Source organism: Microtus oregoni, unplaced genomic scaffold, assembly GCF_018167655.1.
Source record: "Microtus oregoni isolate MIOR12 unplaced genomic scaffold, Mior012 000008F_ref0000371, whole genome shotgun sequence".
Classification (NCBI taxonomy): Eukaryota; Metazoa; Chordata; class Mammalia; order Rodentia; family Cricetidae; genus Microtus; species Microtus oregoni.
Genome location: NW_024543067.1, coordinates 38,903,331 through 38,919,528, shown reverse-complemented (window position 1 = coordinate 38,919,528; position 16,198 = coordinate 38,903,331). Strand labels below are relative to the sequence as shown.

At 39.6% G+C, this 16,198-nt stretch overlaps 1 protein-coding gene across 3 annotated transcripts in view; it reads left to right on the top strand.

The window, feature by feature from the left end:
* The window catches only part of Anln (anillin actin binding protein), a 61,207-nt gene that overhangs the window by 27,473 nt on the left and 17,536 nt on the right, over positions 1–16,198 (top strand). For 2 of the 3 annotated variants that reach the window (XM_041657279.1, XM_041657277.1), the window contains 11 exons: positions 1,460–1,692; positions 2,935–3,080; positions 3,388–3,535; positions 5,266–5,401; positions 5,721–5,903; positions 8,230–8,356; positions 10,473–10,521; positions 10,615–10,671; positions 12,209–12,247; positions 12,579–12,600; positions 15,267–15,379. In XM_041657279.1, the coding sequence (XP_041513213.1) occupies positions 1,460–1,692; positions 2,935–3,080; positions 3,388–3,535; positions 5,266–5,401; positions 5,721–5,903; positions 8,230–8,356; positions 10,473–10,521; positions 10,615–10,671; positions 12,209–12,247; positions 12,579–12,600; positions 15,267–15,379 (1,253 nt within the window). The remainder of the gene's footprint in view (positions 1–1,459; positions 1,693–2,934; positions 3,081–3,387; positions 3,536–5,265; positions 5,402–5,720; positions 5,904–8,229; positions 8,357–10,472; positions 10,522–10,614; positions 10,672–12,208; positions 12,248–12,578; positions 12,601–15,266; positions 15,380–16,198) is intronic. The other variant, XM_041657278.1, reaches the window with a different exon arrangement.

Sequence of the window (16,198 nt, the reverse complement as noted above, 5' to 3'; positions counted from 1 at the left end):
CAGTTGTCCCTGCTACCCACTCCTCCCAAAGGGTAAGGCCTCCCATGGGGAGTCAGCAGTGCTACCGTTAGCGGTTAAATCACTCGAGATGGGACTGATATTTTCCTGTGCTGACTACTGCATGATATGACATGTAACAATAGAAGGGACTTCTTGGACAGTGCTGTTTAAGGTTTATTATTTATTGTTTTATTTTATTTATTTTCAGGACAGGGTTTCACTGTGTGGCCATTGCTGTCGTAGACTCACTTTGTAGACCAGGCTGGCCTCAAACTCCCAAAGATCCACTTGCCTCTGTCTCCTGAGTGCTGGAACTAAAGGCATGTGCCACCATTGCCTGTAGGAGATGGGAGGCCGCTAGTTAGTTCCCGGCCGCCTGGCTAGCTTAGACCTGAAATAATCACACAGAAACTGTATTAATTAAATCACTGCTTGGCCCATTATCTCTAGCTTATTATTGGCTAACTCTTACATATTAATTTAGCCCATTTTTATTAATCTGTGTATCACCACATTGCTGTGGCTTACCGGCTAAAGTTCCCAGCATCTTTCTTTGGAGGCTCCATGGCTTCTCTCTAGGCTTTCCCTGCCTAGTTCTGTTCTTCCCTGCCATAGGCTCAAAGCAGTTCTTTATTCATTAACCAATAAAAGCAACACATAGACAGAAGGACCTCCTATACCAATTGCCTGTCGTGACTTATTATTTTTAAATTGTGTGTGTGTGTGTGTGTGTGTCTTTATGGTGGTGTGTTCAGATGTGCCTTTAGAGGCCAAAACAAAGTGTTTTGTTTTGGAGCTGGAGTTACAGGTCGTTGTGAGTTGCCCATTGTGGGTGCTAAGAACTGTACTTGGGTCCTCTAGAATAATAGCAGACTTTAACCACCAAGCCTTATCTCCAGCCCTTGAGTACCTTTTGAAAGTCAGAATCTTATTCCTATTTAATACTGTCACTTAAATCCAAAGCATTACGTTTACTTTCCTTTCTTAAAAAATATTTATTTATCCAGGACAGGCTCCAAAGCCACAGAGAAACCCTTCGAAAAACCAAAAAAAAAAAAAAAATTATTTATTTATTATGTATACAATATATGCCTGCGGGCCAGAAGAGGGCACCAGACCTCATTACAGATGGTTGTGAGCCACCATGTGGTTGCTGGGAATTGAATTCAGAACCTTTGGAAGAGCAGGCAATGCTCTTAACCGCTGAGCCATCTCTCCAGCCCCTAAGTTTACTTTCTTTGTAAATCTAATCTTTATATCTTAGAAAATATCTCAGAATTTTTTAAAATATTGTTAAATATGAGCTTTGTCTTGATTTTATAAGCATTGGAAGTTGTCCTCTCTCCATTGTTAGGAAGTGATTTTTCTTAGGGTAACCCTGTTTATTTTAGTAAACATGGAGACTCAGCCTCCTCTGCCACATTGGTTCTTAGTGTCTACCCACTGAAATGTTTTTCAGAAGTAGTGCGTGAAATTGAAATGAATGTGGATGATGATATCAATAGCTCCAAAGTCATTAATGACATCTTCAGTGATGTCCTAGAGGAAGGTGAACTGGATGTGGAAAAGAGCCAAGAGGAGCTGGAGCGAGTGGACGCAGAGAACAGCGAAGAGCAGGAAGATGCACTGAATATCTCTTCAATGTCTTTGCTTAGTCCCTTGGCTCAGACGGTTGGTGTGGTAAGTCTAGAGGTAAGAAAAGACGACATGTACACAGGCTTATAACAAAATACACTGAATAATATACTTCTTCCACTTTTGGTAGATGGATTTCCCTCTACACTGTTAGAATTCTCTTAGTAACTCTAGTAGTTCCTGTGACCTCAGGTAAACATTGACTTTTTTTTTTTTCTTTTTTTTTTGAGACAGGGTTTCTCTGTAGCTTTGGAGCCTGTCCTGGAACTAGCTCTTGTAGAACAGGCTGGTCTCGAACTCACAGAGATCTGCCTGCCTCTGCCTCCCGAGTGCTGGGATTAAAGGCGTGCACCACCACCGCCTGGCTTAAAGTTAACATATTTTTGCCAATGAGAAATAAGTTTGTTTAACTGTGTAGTAAAATGTTTGCTTTTGGACTAAACAGACTTTTGAAAAGCATTTCTGGATCCTGCTGGCTGTGAAAGCATCTTCCTCTAAATAGTGTTGTGGAGATGTTTGAGTCTGTGTTACTGGCTGACTAGAGAGGTCAGGCGAATATGGTGCATGAGGCAGAACTTTGTGACTCAGTTCAGACTTAAAGAACTTTTTTCCCTCTTCATTTTTATTTTATGTGTATGTTGTTTTGCTTGAGTGCTTATCTGTGTATCATGTATGTGCCGTGCCTGCAGAAGCCATAGAAGGAATTGGATCCTCTGGGACTATATTTTAGAGATGGTTGTAAGCCACCACCATATGAGTGCTGGGAATTGAGGCCTGGTCCTCTAGAACATTAGTCATTGTTCTTAACTACCAAGTCCTCTCTCTAGCCCCCAGTGGAGCTTTTGAAGTTTGGTTCTGTGGTGTTTGGTCCTTCTCTGTGGACCAGTACTTCTGTGGCAGTAGGTATTTCAGTTTTCAGTGCATCTCATGGATTTGCTGATTTGTGTGTTATTTATCTATTTATTTTGTAGAAATTTAATCTGTTTAGTTATTTTTATTATAAAGCAGTAGATGTGTTAGATATGTATTTCTTCATAGCAGAAAGGAATTAATTACATTCTCAGAATTAAATGAAATATCATTTAGGATTAGTGTTGTCTATCCATAACATCTGGTATGTAAATCCTGGGTGTAGTGATACATGTCTGTAACCCCAGGTTGAAGGGGGTTTTGGCAAGAAGATCAAGAGTTGGAAACTAGTCTGGACTATATAATGAAGACCACGTCTCTTAAATAAAAACAAAAAATATAAAAATGTTGAAAGTCTAACATCTCATTTACTTGTTTACTTTTATGTAGAATGTAATTTCTTCACCCAAATTGGAGTTAGGAGACACTAGCCCAAGTGCTGCAAGTCCCAAACCCGGAAAATTCCAGAGGACCCGTGTTCCTCGAGCCGAGTCTGGTGATAGCATCAGTTCTGAGGATCGTGATCTTCTCTATAGGTAAGGTGTATGGGGAAGGCTCGCCTCCACCGCATCGTCTGAGGTTGATGTGAGAAGCATCACAGCTTAGCTCTTGTTTACGAAGCTTTGTAAGCTTGGGATGACTGTGGCTGGGGAGTGAACTCAGGACCTCAGGCGTGCTGAGCAGGAAGTCTGCCACTGATGAGCAGCCCCAGCTTGGAATAACTTCTGTCGGTTTTCCTTTCACCAAATAACATTTCCGTTTTGGGGAAGTGTGCTGATGCTTCAGTCTGAGATTTGGTTTCTGTTGTTCGGTGGATTTCTGACAGTGGCTCTTTCCCTGCAGCATTGATGCATACAGGTCTCAAAGATTCAAAGAAGCAGAACGTCCTTCCATAAAGCAAGTGATTGTTCGAAAAGAAGATGTTGCTTCAAAATTGGGTGAAAAGAATAATGTCTTTTCTTGTCAAATTAATATCAAACAAAAAATGCAGGTATGTTTTGGCATGTGAAGGGAATGTGGACTTTCTTGAACTAGATTGTGAGCTTGCGGCCCTACTAACCTCAGCCCCTAGGGACTGGAGTGAGGCTAGCATGTGGGAGCTTAGTTACTCTTGATTCAGTTTAACATCAGGAATACACCCCTTTTAGAAAGTTGGAAGCTGGTTCACATTGCTGTGACATCATCACCCTGGAGCAGATTGTGTAGCTCTGTAGTATAGTGATGCCTAGCATGTGTGAGGCCCTGGGTTCAATCCCCAGCACCTCTCTACTGCCCAAAACGTAATTATAACTGTTAGTTGGATGATAGTATGTGAAACTTACTGTGATCTTAAAGGGGTTTTATGCTAAATAAAACATTTTGTTTGCTTGGGGTTTTCTGTGTGGGCGCGGGGATAAGAACCCAGGTCCCCATGCTTGTGCAGCAGACCCTTTGCCAATTGACCCACCAAATGACCGTGTGGAGCTCACGTCAGCACAATAGCAACTTCTGAAAACAAAAACTGCACTATAAAGTTGCTGCTAATTGCTAAGGAACAGTGGTAGGAAAATACTAAAAATTTGTTCCAGCCGGGCAGTGGTGGCACATGCCTTTAATCCCAGCACTTGGGAGGCAGAGGCAGGCGGTTCTCTGTGAGTTTGAGGCCAGCGTGGTCTATAAGAGCTAGTTCCAGGACAGGCTTCAAAAAGCTAGAGAAACCCTGTCTCGAAAAACAAAAACAACCAAAAAAAAAAAAAAAGTCCAATTAGTTAGGGCAGTATGGTATATTTATTTATTTTGAGACAGGGTCTCCCGATGTAACCTTAGCTGGCCTGGAGCTTGCTATGTACCCAGACTTGCCTCAGACTCAGATCTGCGTATTTCAGCCTCCTGAGTGTGGAAACTAAAGGACTGTTGTGTGTTTTTTGTTCGCTTTGATTTGTTTTGTGGTTTTTCAAGACAGAGTTTCTCTATATAGCTCTGGCTGTCTTGTAACTTTCTCTGTAGACTAGGCTGGCCTTGAACTAACTCAGAGAGATTCCCCTGCCTCTGCATATGCCACTATGCCCACCTGACTATCATGTTTTATAGGAGCAGAAAACTGCATGTATACTAAAAATTCATTTTATGGCATGGAGTATGACCTTCATAGCCAGCAGAGTCATGAACTGTGGGAGACAAAAAAGAGAGTTTGGTTCATCAGGACTTAGTAGCTGGTGTTGGTCACCAGACTTGAGTGTCTGCTCCAGCCTTTTGGATAAGGAGGGTTTTCATCCCTTCCCTTGATGAGATAACTGTGTGCTCAACATTCCGAGATCCCCTAGTAAATATCTGATCACAAAGGCCTCCATGCCTCCTGCAATACAGGAGTGTCACATTGTAGGTTGTCTTCATTGGTGTTACATGGCGTGTGATGTACATGCTGTTTTCAGAAGTATGGCCACAGGAAGGTGTGCAGGGATAAGTGCTGTCAGGAACATCTTGGATTCATCACATAATTTAACTGTGAACTAATGTTTGATTGTTTGTATTGACAACCTTTTACTGTTGTTATATTTTTTGTGATGCTCACAGTTATTTATGTTCCTAGCTAACCCACAGTTATAGAATCTGTAATCTAAACACTTGTGCAGTAAAACTAACATTTGGACTTTTCTAAAATATTTGGAAACTGTGCAGTGTAATTAGAATTAAAATTTAAATAAGGTGGTAATTAATCAATTCCTCTTGTGCTTTCACTAGGAGCTCAATAATGACATAAATTTGCAGCAGACAGTGATCTATCAGGCCAGCCAGGCTCTAAACTGCTGTGTTGATGAAGAACATGGGAAAGGATCCCTGGAAGAAGCTGAGGCAGAAAGACTTCTTCTGATTGCAAGTATGTGTATTGCACCTGGAATACAGTATCCTAAATGAACATACATGTGCACGTTCCTGTCTGTGTCTCACATCTAATGTGGGAATGGAGCAGTTGAGGTGGGAAGGTGAAAACCGATTAAAAACTGGCACTTTGTAAGGACCTGGGAACAGACTAGCAGATGACATTTCACCCAAACAGTTCCATCGAAGAGACAGTAACTGATTTTGTCTGTGTTGTTTTGTTCAGTTGCCAACTCATGTGCTCTCATGACTTGGCCTCATTCAGGTCCAGCTGCAGTTCTCATATTTAGAATCTTTGCTTGCTTATTTCTATGTAGCTGAGAAGAGAGCTCTTCTGATTGACGAACTGAATAAGCTGAAGAATGAAGGGCCTCAGAGGAGGAAGAAGGCTGGTATCGTGTCTCACAGTGACTTTGTTCCATCCAAAGGGTCAGTCACTTTGTCAGAAATCTGCTTGCCTCTGAAAGCAGATTTTGTCTGCAGCACCGCTCAGAAACCAGGTATGAAGCTGGATTACACAGAAAATTGTGAAGTCCACTTAGACTGCATTTGTTTGAGAAAGATTTAAGTATGCATTATGATACAAAACTTCCATCTTACCTTGTTGCAGTGGTATGCTTGTTCATCCTGGCTGCCCAGAACCAAAATAATAAAACAGAAACTGTATTAATTAAAACATTGCTTGGCCCATTAGCTCTAGCTTCTTGTTGGCTAACTCTTATATTAATTTAACCCATTTCTATTAATCTGTATATCGCCACATGGCAGTGGCTTACTGGCAAAGATTCAGCATGTCTATCTCTGGTGGCTCCATGGCATCTCTCTGACTCCGCCCTTCTTTCTCCCAGCATTCAGGGCAGTCCTCCCTGCCTAGCTCTGCTCCACCCTGCCCTGCTCTGCTGTGGGCTCAAAGCAGTTCTTTATTCATTAAGGGTAATCACAGCATACAGAGGGGACTCCCACATCATTACAGTTTTGTTCCTCATATTGTATGGACAATTTCTCATATTGAATAATTAGGGGAAATTTTACATAATAGGGTTAGCAACCCATGCAAGTATGTACATCCCTCTATCTCAAAGTAAGACAAAACATAATATGACAGAAAACATAGGTTTTTTTCCTAGGTTATCTTGACAAGGCATGACATTTGTCTTTCATTGGTGTAGGAGGCCCTTCTGTATTTGTGTTGCTTTCATTGGTTAATAAAGAAACTGCTTTGGGCCTGGTGATGGGGCAGAACTTAGGGAGGCGGAGAGACAGAACTGAATTCTGGGGGGAAGAAAGCAAAGAGAGAGAGCCGCTATGGAGCTGCCAGGTCAGACATGCTGAATCTTTTCCAGTAAGCCACGACTTCATGGTGACATACAGATTATTAGAAATGGGTTGAATCAAGATGTGAGAGTCGTCCAGTAAGAGGCTAGAACTAATGGGCCTGGCAGTGTTTAAATGAATACAGTTTCTGTGTGATTATTTCAGGTGTAAGCTAGCAGGGCGGCCGGGACAGAACAAGGGACCCCTCTCCTACATTTCATTATGATTAGTTTTGTTATGTGTCAGGTCATTTAAAAAGTTTACTTTATTCTTGTTAAAATTCACCCCATTTTATAAGTTCCTTCTAGAAATTTTGAATTATTGGTTGTGTGAGTGATAATTGCTCAGTGACTATACTATATTGAAGTTCTATCTCCTTTTCTTTTCTGGATTGGATAACCACAATGACCTTTTAAGATTACCTAATCTACAAAAAAATCATTTGAGAGTCATATGGATAAAGAGGAATATGGCAGTATGCTCTGAAAACAGCAGGATATTTCTAGAACACTCATGTGAAATGTTGGATAAGAATTGTTTTAAGATTCTTTTGTATTTTTATTTAATTAGAACTTTATCTTTGGAGTAAAGAAGTCTTAAAATTGAGAGGTGAATTTGAGGTTTGGGGAAAGAGTGGAGACATAACATGGTTGAGCCTTCAGTGGGACCATGTGGAGCAAGGTTGTCATCCCACTGCTTGGGAGGCTGCAGTGGTCCTGAGCTCAAGGCCAGATGAACAACTAAGTGACACCTGTGTGTCTCCAGAGTTTGGGGAGGGGTGGGGCCAGAGGTATAGTCTAAGATCCCGTGCTGCCTTACATGTATGATGAGTCCCTGAATTCAGTCCCTAGGACTTAATTTTTTTTTTTTTTTAAATAACATTCACTGGATGTGGCGGCTAGTGTTTATAATCCCAGTAGTTTGGAAGATTACAAAAGTATATCTTCTCAAATTCAAGCCCTGCCTGTGTTAGAGAAGGAGTTCCTGTTTCTGAACAAACAAATGAAGAAAAGTTTGAGTATTATTGTAGAAATGAGCCAATCTAGGTTATATTTCCTGTTGCCTGATTTTACTATAATGCCGAAAACTTGGTAATTTAGTCTTTGAAATATTGTTACTTAGTAATAAATAGTGAATAAATAGTTCATGTTTTATTACATATTATCCCTGAGTAACCCTTAATGGTTTTTAAATGTCAATTTTGAAATAACAAATCATAATTTACCTTTTAGAGGAATATACTTATTACTGCCTAATAGATTATAGCAGAAAGGGAAGAATGTAGAATGAAGTTATTTTGCTTTATGTAAGTAGAAGACTTGATGTTTATTCCTGGACCATAGGTATCAGCTTGTCTTTCTTAGTTTTTTTATTTTGAGAAATTTGATCTTAGACATTGTAAATATAAATTTTATGTGGGTCAAGTGCAGTATGACTTTTGATTCTCTAGAATGTTGTCTAGCGAAGTTTGATCCTCCTTTGCTAATTTTGCAATGTGGTTGCTTATTACAGATGCATCAAATTACTACTACTTAATTATGCTAAAAGCTGGAGCTGACCATATGGTCGCCACACCATTAGCAAGTACTTCAAACTCTCTGAGTGGTGACGCTCTGACATTTGCCACCACATTTACTCTGTAAGTAAATTGAGTATCTCATGATTCAGACAAGTTTTTCTTTAAATAGAGTGAGACAGTCTCGGCATTTGACTGATAACTTATGATCTCGTTTTATCTGTTGTAGTGCATGGGATGGAACTCAGCTTTGTGCATGCTAAACATGCATTACCAGCAAACTACATCCCAAACTTTTATAGATTTTTTTTTTTTTTGGTGTGGGGGCGTATTTTTCGAGATAGTTTCTCAGTGTAGCCCTGGCTGTCCTGGGACTCACTCTCTAGATCAGGCTGGTCTCATACTCAGAGATCTACCTGCCACTGCCAGACCCCAAACTTTTATAGTATTTAAAATGTATTTATGATTGTTTGCTAATTTATTATAATTAATGCAATATTTTTATTAGCATATGTTATATATAATGACATGTTATTTTAATTCCTGCAAATAATATATTTTTGGTTATATTAGCTCCCCACTACCCTTTTTTGTCTCATCTCACTCTGCTGATCCCTTTGTTGTCCATCTACTCTCAGTCCTTTGTCTTTTCATTTTGGTAGTACTAAAACCAAGCCTAGGACCTTGTGAACTAGGCAGGTACTCTACCACATGCATCCCCTTAATTTGTCTATTTTAGTTATTATTCAGTGAGCTAATGAGTTTAAATTAGGGTTGCACAGGACCATGGGTAAGGGGTTACTTACAATAGCATGGGCAACTTATCAGTGATTGCCCCACTGAAAAAAATGCCCCATGTCTTCCCCCACCCCAGTAACCATCAGCTGCCAGTGTCTCGGTTGGAGATAGGCCCTTGAAGCACCTCCCGCAAATTTTTTCCCTTTCTTCTTCCTCTTCCTCTTCTTTTTTCTTTTTCCTTTTAAGTTTATTTATGAGATTCTGGAGAAATGGCCCAATGGTTAAGAACATAGGCTATTATTCAGAGGACCAAGTTTAGTTCCCAATATCCTTGTGGCAGCTCACAACAATTTGTAGCTCTAGTTAGTTCCTGAGGATCCAATGCTGTCTTCTAACTTCTGCAGCCACCACATACAGGTGTGATCCATAGACATGCATGTAGACAAAACACCCGTACACATAAAATAAAAATAATTAATCTTTAAGAATGTATTTGTGATTATTATCTGTGTGTGTGTATACTTGCATGATGTGGGTGCATGAGTTTGTGTTTAATAGTGAATGTGTGGAAGTTAGAGGATAACTAGAATCTGTTCTCTCCTTCTGCGTTTATGTGAGCTCTGGGTATTGAACTTAGGTTGCTAGGCCTATGCAGCAAGCCCCTTTAGCTTCTGAGCCATCATCTGGACCCCTGTTTATTCTTTAAATATGAACAGATAACTCAATTTTCAGTTGTTCAGGTTTAGCTCGTCTTTCTGATTTATACTGATTTATATATATTGATACTTTTTTGACTATAGATATGCAGTATGTATTGTGCTTCAGTATTTTGCACCATTATTTTTATAGATGCTTTAAATCACATAATATTTTTTTATTTTTGAGTTGAGTTTTCAAGACAAGGTTTCTCCTTGTAGTCCTGGCTATCATGGTATTTGTTCTGTAAACCAGGCTGGCCTCAAACTCAGAGATCTGCCTGTCTCTGTCTTCCAAGTGCTGGAATTAAAGGCATGCGCAATCTTGCCTAGCTGTAACAATATTTTATTATCGCTAAAAGATAATTAGTATCAAATACATATTAAACTGCAGTCAAAATCTTATTTTTAAAAAATCTTTCTGCTTTTATCATTACTAGTATTATTTATTCTATAAACTTCTAAAATTGCCTGCATACAGCAGCCCAGGAATGAGGGAGTCAGAAGGACAGCTTGTGGGAGTCCTCTTTGCTCTGCCGGTCTTGGGATAGAGTTCAGTGCTCATGCAACCTCGGTGGCAGGCACATTTACCTCACTGGCCTTACTTTATTATTAGTAACACAAGTATCTCCGAACTATATCTTAGAAAATACATGTTTTACCATTTTTTTTATCATTCTTTACAGGTTTAGTTGTATACGATGGAATCTTTTACTTTGAGTCTTGTAACCGTGTTTGTGCATTGTTTTTAAAGACATGAGTTTAGTTTTTTATTACAGTTTTATTTAATACTTTTTTTTTTCCAGGAATGATGTTTCCAATGACTTTGAAATAAATGTTGAAGTTTACAGCTTGGTAAGCAGTTAAAAAGCTTTCTGAAATGAACAATAATATATTTCCTTAATAATACCAAATTTTAAGATCGTTATGCTTTGGATTTGTGTGTAGGTACAAAAGAAAGATTCATCAGGCCCTGATAAGAAGAAGAAAGCATTAAAGTCCAAGGTGAGAGTTACAGAGACCTAGTAAAAGCATCTAAGTCAGTGTTCTATTGCTGTGAGAGACTCTGTGGCCATGCAATGCTTATAAGGGAAGCATCTAATTGGAGCTAGCTTATGTTCAGGTTTAGTCCGTTATGGTCACAGCAGGAAACATGGCAGGCAGACACGGTGCTAGAGAGGTGGCTTGAGTTCTACATCTGAATCAGCAGGCAGCAGGAGAGAGAGACTGGGCCTGGCTTGAGCTTCTGAAACCTTCAAGTCCGTCCCCTGTGACACTTCCTTTAACAAGGCCACACACTCTAAGGCCACACCTTCTAATGGTGCCACTCTCTGGTAAGTTTCGGTGATTTAAAGTTTTCTTTTTTTTTTAAATCAGTTACAGGATCCAAATTTCTATTTACTGAATTAAGTATAGGTATGACTGTAGAATGTAAACATACACAAGTCATTATGATAAGTGTAATCAGGGCCCTTCTAATACATGCAAATATCTTATTTTCTGAATATTGCTTAAAAATTGAGTTTATAGCTTACTTCAGCTCCTTTGTGCTCCTGTCTCGGCAGGTCTGCACAGGCCAAGGTTGAGAAATATGATTACTGGGGTCTTGGTTTCCGCCTTTCTAATCTTTGCTCTTTTGTTTTCTTCCTAAGTCATTAGACATTTCTTCTGGCTGGGTGGTGGGGGCACATGAATTTAATCCAAACACTTGGGAGGCAGATCTTGGACAGCGTGGTCTACAGAGTGAGTTCCAGGACAGCCAGGACTACCCAAAGAAACCCTGTCTCAAAAAACCAAAAAAGAAAATTTTTTTCTCTCCCCAGTTTTAAAGTCTTCCTTTATTCTAAATTTTTTGTTGGGTAGAAGTGGAGAGAACATTATACACACACACACACACGTAGAAGTGGAGAGAACATTATACACACACACACACACACAGGTAGAAGTGGAGAGAACATTATACACACACACACAGGTAGAAGTGGAGAGAACATTATACACACACACAGGTAGAAGTGGAGAGAACATTATACACACACACACACACACACACAGTTAGAAGTGGAGAGAACATTATACATACACACACAAACACACACACAGGTAGAAATGGAGAGAACATTATACACACACACAGGTAGAAGTGGAGAGAACATTATACACACACACACACACACACAGGTAGAAGTGGAGAGAACATTATACACACACACACACACAGGTAGAAGTGGAGAGAACATTATACATACACACACACACAGGTAGAAGTGGAGAGAACATTATACACACACACACACACAAACACACACACAGGTAGAAGTGGAGAGAACATTATACACACACACAGGTAGAAGTGGAGAGAACATTATACACATGCGCGCGCGCTACTTTCAAAGAGTAAAGCAGTGTTTGAAAAGCCTTGATAAAGGAATTTGGTGTGGTCTGTAATGTTTATATTTAACAGTTATTTTCTGTGCAAGAACATTAAAGCTCTGAATTGCAATATTTAATAGAAAATATGCTAAGCTCTCTCCTTTTCCAGGCTATTACTCCAAAGAGACTTCTCACATCTATAACTTCAGTAAGTAGAATTTTTCTAAAACTCAAATTCTCTTGATAAATCTACATTTTTAATAATACTACAAATTAAGAAACTAGCTTTAGCCTTCACTAGTATAGAAGTCTTTAAAATGCACTGACGGGTCCCAGGACTTGAGAGACAGAAGCAGGGGCAAGTCCAATATGGACTACAAAGACAGACTTTCTCAAAGTAAGTGAATGTTAATTATTGGAACTTATATAGGAAGCGTGTTTTCTCAACTGTAGTCCTTGTAGTGTTAAAATTTTGTACTTTATTTCATACTAAATAATAGATAATTAATGTGTCTTCTTCATCTTTTTTTTTTTGTTAGAAAAGCAACCTTCATTCTTCAGGTGAGTGGATCTAAACTATTTGAAGCTTTAGAATAAGTAAATTTAGCAGTTTCATACCTTTATAAATATATCCAACCATGCTAGGCGGGTGGTGGCACACGCCTTAATCCCAGACTCGGGAGGCAGAGGCAGGCAGGTCTCTGGGAGTTCGAGGCCAGCCTGGTCTACAAGAACTAGTTCCGGGACAGGCACCAAAGCTACAGAGAAACCCTGTCTCGAAAAACAAAACAAAAAAACAAACAAACAAAAATTTATCCAACCATGCACACCCATATACATATGCCTTCTTGATTTGATTTGAAAAATTATTTTCTTTTTTAAGAGTTTTAAAAATTTTTTTCATGTGATGTGTATTTGTGTGTGGCTCCTCTGGAACTGAAGTTACAGGTGGCTATGAATCTCTTATAGGTACTAAGGATTAAACCTGGGTTCTCTAAAGAAGGTCCAGTGCTCTTAAGCACTGAACTGCTTCTCTAGCCCCTTAAGATAGATTTTTAATTTTAATTGTGTGTGTGCGTGTGTGTGTGCATGCCTGTTGGCACGTACATATCTCCATGTGCAATGCAGGTGCACATAGAGGCCAGAAGAGGATGTTGGATTTCCTGGAGCTAGAGTTAAAGGCAATTGTGAGCCACCCCTTAATAAGTGCTGGAAATTGAACTCTGGTCCCCTGTAAGGACATTGAGCATTCTTAACTATTGAGCCATCTCTCCAGCCACAGGAAAACATTTCCTACAGGAATTTTTTTTATTACTGGCCAGAATAGATTGTAGTCTGATTTGTTAGGCAGCAATATAAGCTAATCATTAAGGGTTTTTTCAGATTGCAGCAGTCATGACTAGTCACTTAGTAATTTCAGCCCTGCTTCACTTTTTTTATTATCAACACCATGGAGTTGGCTTCTTTTTTGGTTTTTCTCGAGACAGGATTTCTTTGTGTACCAGTCCTAGCTATCCTGGAGCTAGCTTTTGTAGACCAGGCTGGCCTCAAACTCACAGAGATCCGCCTGCCTCTGCCTCCCGAGTGCTGTGATTAAAGGCATGTGCCACCACCGCCCAACTGGTTTGCTTCTGTAACTTACTGATTTCAACTAGCATTGTAACATGTCAACAAAGCATCTCTCTAGGGCCCTGGGAACTGGGTTGCTAGTGAACAAGAAAAGTCCTCTGTAATGAATTTAGGCTCAGGTTTTCAAAGTGGGTTGTGATGGAACTGGCCTCATTTATGTTGTGTGTTTGTTCTCTCAACTGTGGTACAAGAAAGTTACTAAGATCACTCAGGATTACCAATAGTAAGGGAGTCTTTTCCATATTTCTTGTCATTTTATTTACTGATATGTGTCTGTGTATACATGCACATATATAGGTCAGAGTTTGTTCTCTTCTTACACTTTATAGGTTCCAGTGATGGAAACTGGGCCGTAAGGTTTGGCTTGGCAAATGCCTTTACCTACTGAGCCATCTAGCTGGTCAGCTTCTCTGAATTTTTTATGGGGAATTTGCTTTATGTCAAAATTTTTAGGTTCTGTGTCAATAAAAACATAATTTTACCAAATGTTAAGAAGTGCCTGCATTTCAGTTAAAAATAATTAAATACTTTTCTTTTGTTAGGAAAGCTTGATCTTTGATTTTCTTCCATATTTAAAGTTGAGGTGAGACAGTGATATGGCTGAGCAGGTAGATTCTTATATGTAGGCCTTAAGGTCTGAGTTTGATCCTGGGGTGCCACAACATGGCAGAAAAGAACTGACTTGTCAAATTGTTCTTTTTTGTTGTTGTTTTGTTTTTTCGAGACAGGGTTTCTCTGTGGCTTTGGAGCCTGTCCTGGAACTAGCTCTTGTAGACCAGGCTGGTCTCGAACTCACAGAGATCCCTCTGCCTCTGCCTCCCGAGTGCTGGGATTAAAGGTGTGCGCTACCACTGCCCGGCTCAAATTGTTCTCTTGATCCTCACAAGACTGCACGTGCACACAAACAATCAAATACACTAAAGTAAAACTGGAGGACATTGCACATGGAGCCTCAAACTTGTGAGTGATCTCGATCCTGGAAAAGCTGAAGCAAGAGGATTGCTGTGCTTTCATGGCCATTCTGGGCAGTCTGTACTTCAGCCTGCCTGGCCAAAGGGATGCATCCCTGTCACAAAAGACAAAGAATGAAAAGGAAAATGAGGCAGATTCTCTCTGGCAGGTTTTATTTCATACTTGTGGATAGTGAGAAGTCATTGCTTATTACTTAGTGTCATGGTCACCTTGCTAATGCTGTGGAGACCATGACCAAAGCATCACTTAGAAAAAAAGGCATTTAATTGGGGATTTGCTTCCAGTTTCAGAGGGTGAGTCCATCATCATGGCAGGCACCAGACAGGCTATAACTGAGAGCTTTACTTTCTGATCCACAGGCAGTGGTTTGGGGCATTGGGAGGTAGGTGTTGAAAGAGGTTGAGACTGGGCTTGGCATGGGCTGTTTAAATCTCAAAGCCCACTCCCAGTGATACATCTCCCATGAGGCCACACAGCAAGGCTATTCTAGCAAGGTCACACACCCTCATACTTCTCAAATGATTTAGCAGCTGAGAACTAAGCATTGAAACATGAGCCTATGGGGCCATTTCTATTCAAACTTAGGAAAGCCAAACTGAACTAAATTTTGCTGCATTTCTCTACAGTTATGGCCAGTCCAGGAGGTCTCGGTGCTGTGCGCACTAGCAACTTTACCCTTGTTGGATCTCATACACTGTCATTATCTTCCGTTGGAGACACTAAGTTTGCTTTGGACAAGGTAACTCTACTAGACTTATGATTGTGTGTACACTTAAAAATATTAGTCTATAGAAATTCCAAAATACTTTCAAATGTTTGAAATCTTTGGCTTAAATACACATTCTTAGAATTGTACATTTTAATAGATAGAGGTATACATGAGTGATATATGTTGGAAGTATTTTGCATATTGATACTATTAAATAGATTTAAATAAAATCTTTGGTCTAGTTTCTGTGACAATTCTGATTAACATTAAGTGTCGCATTTAGGTATTGTTTATATTTTGAAACAATTCAATATGTTATGGATTTAGCTTTATATATTTTATAGGACAAGTTCCTGCTGTGTCATTGAGGCTTGCCCAAAACTTGCTAAATAGCCCAGGCTAGAACTTCCTTGGTCCTCCTGCCCTAACCTCTCACTGTTGGGATTATAGGCATGTGCCAGTCACAGCTTTTTAATTTACGAGATCTTTCCCATTCTTCCTTCCTAAATTTTACGCTTCAGACTTCAGGTCTGTACTTTTCACTGTGGAGTGCTTCTCACCATAGTGTGAGGTGAGTGAGCATTGAAATAGACTGTGGTAGGGAGCTCGCTCAGATTGACTCCTGATAGATACATAAATATAGTGACTGTTTTTTAAATACAGATTTTTTTAAAAAATAGAGTTTTTAAATCTTAATTAAAATTTTTTATTGGCATGTAATAATTTGCGTATTTACTTTAACACATGTGCACAGTGTGTCTGATCCAGTCAAGATAATTAGATTTTATATCTGTTCATTCTTTACTGTTTAGAACTTTTGAGATCCTGTCTTAGTATTTTCTTAAAATA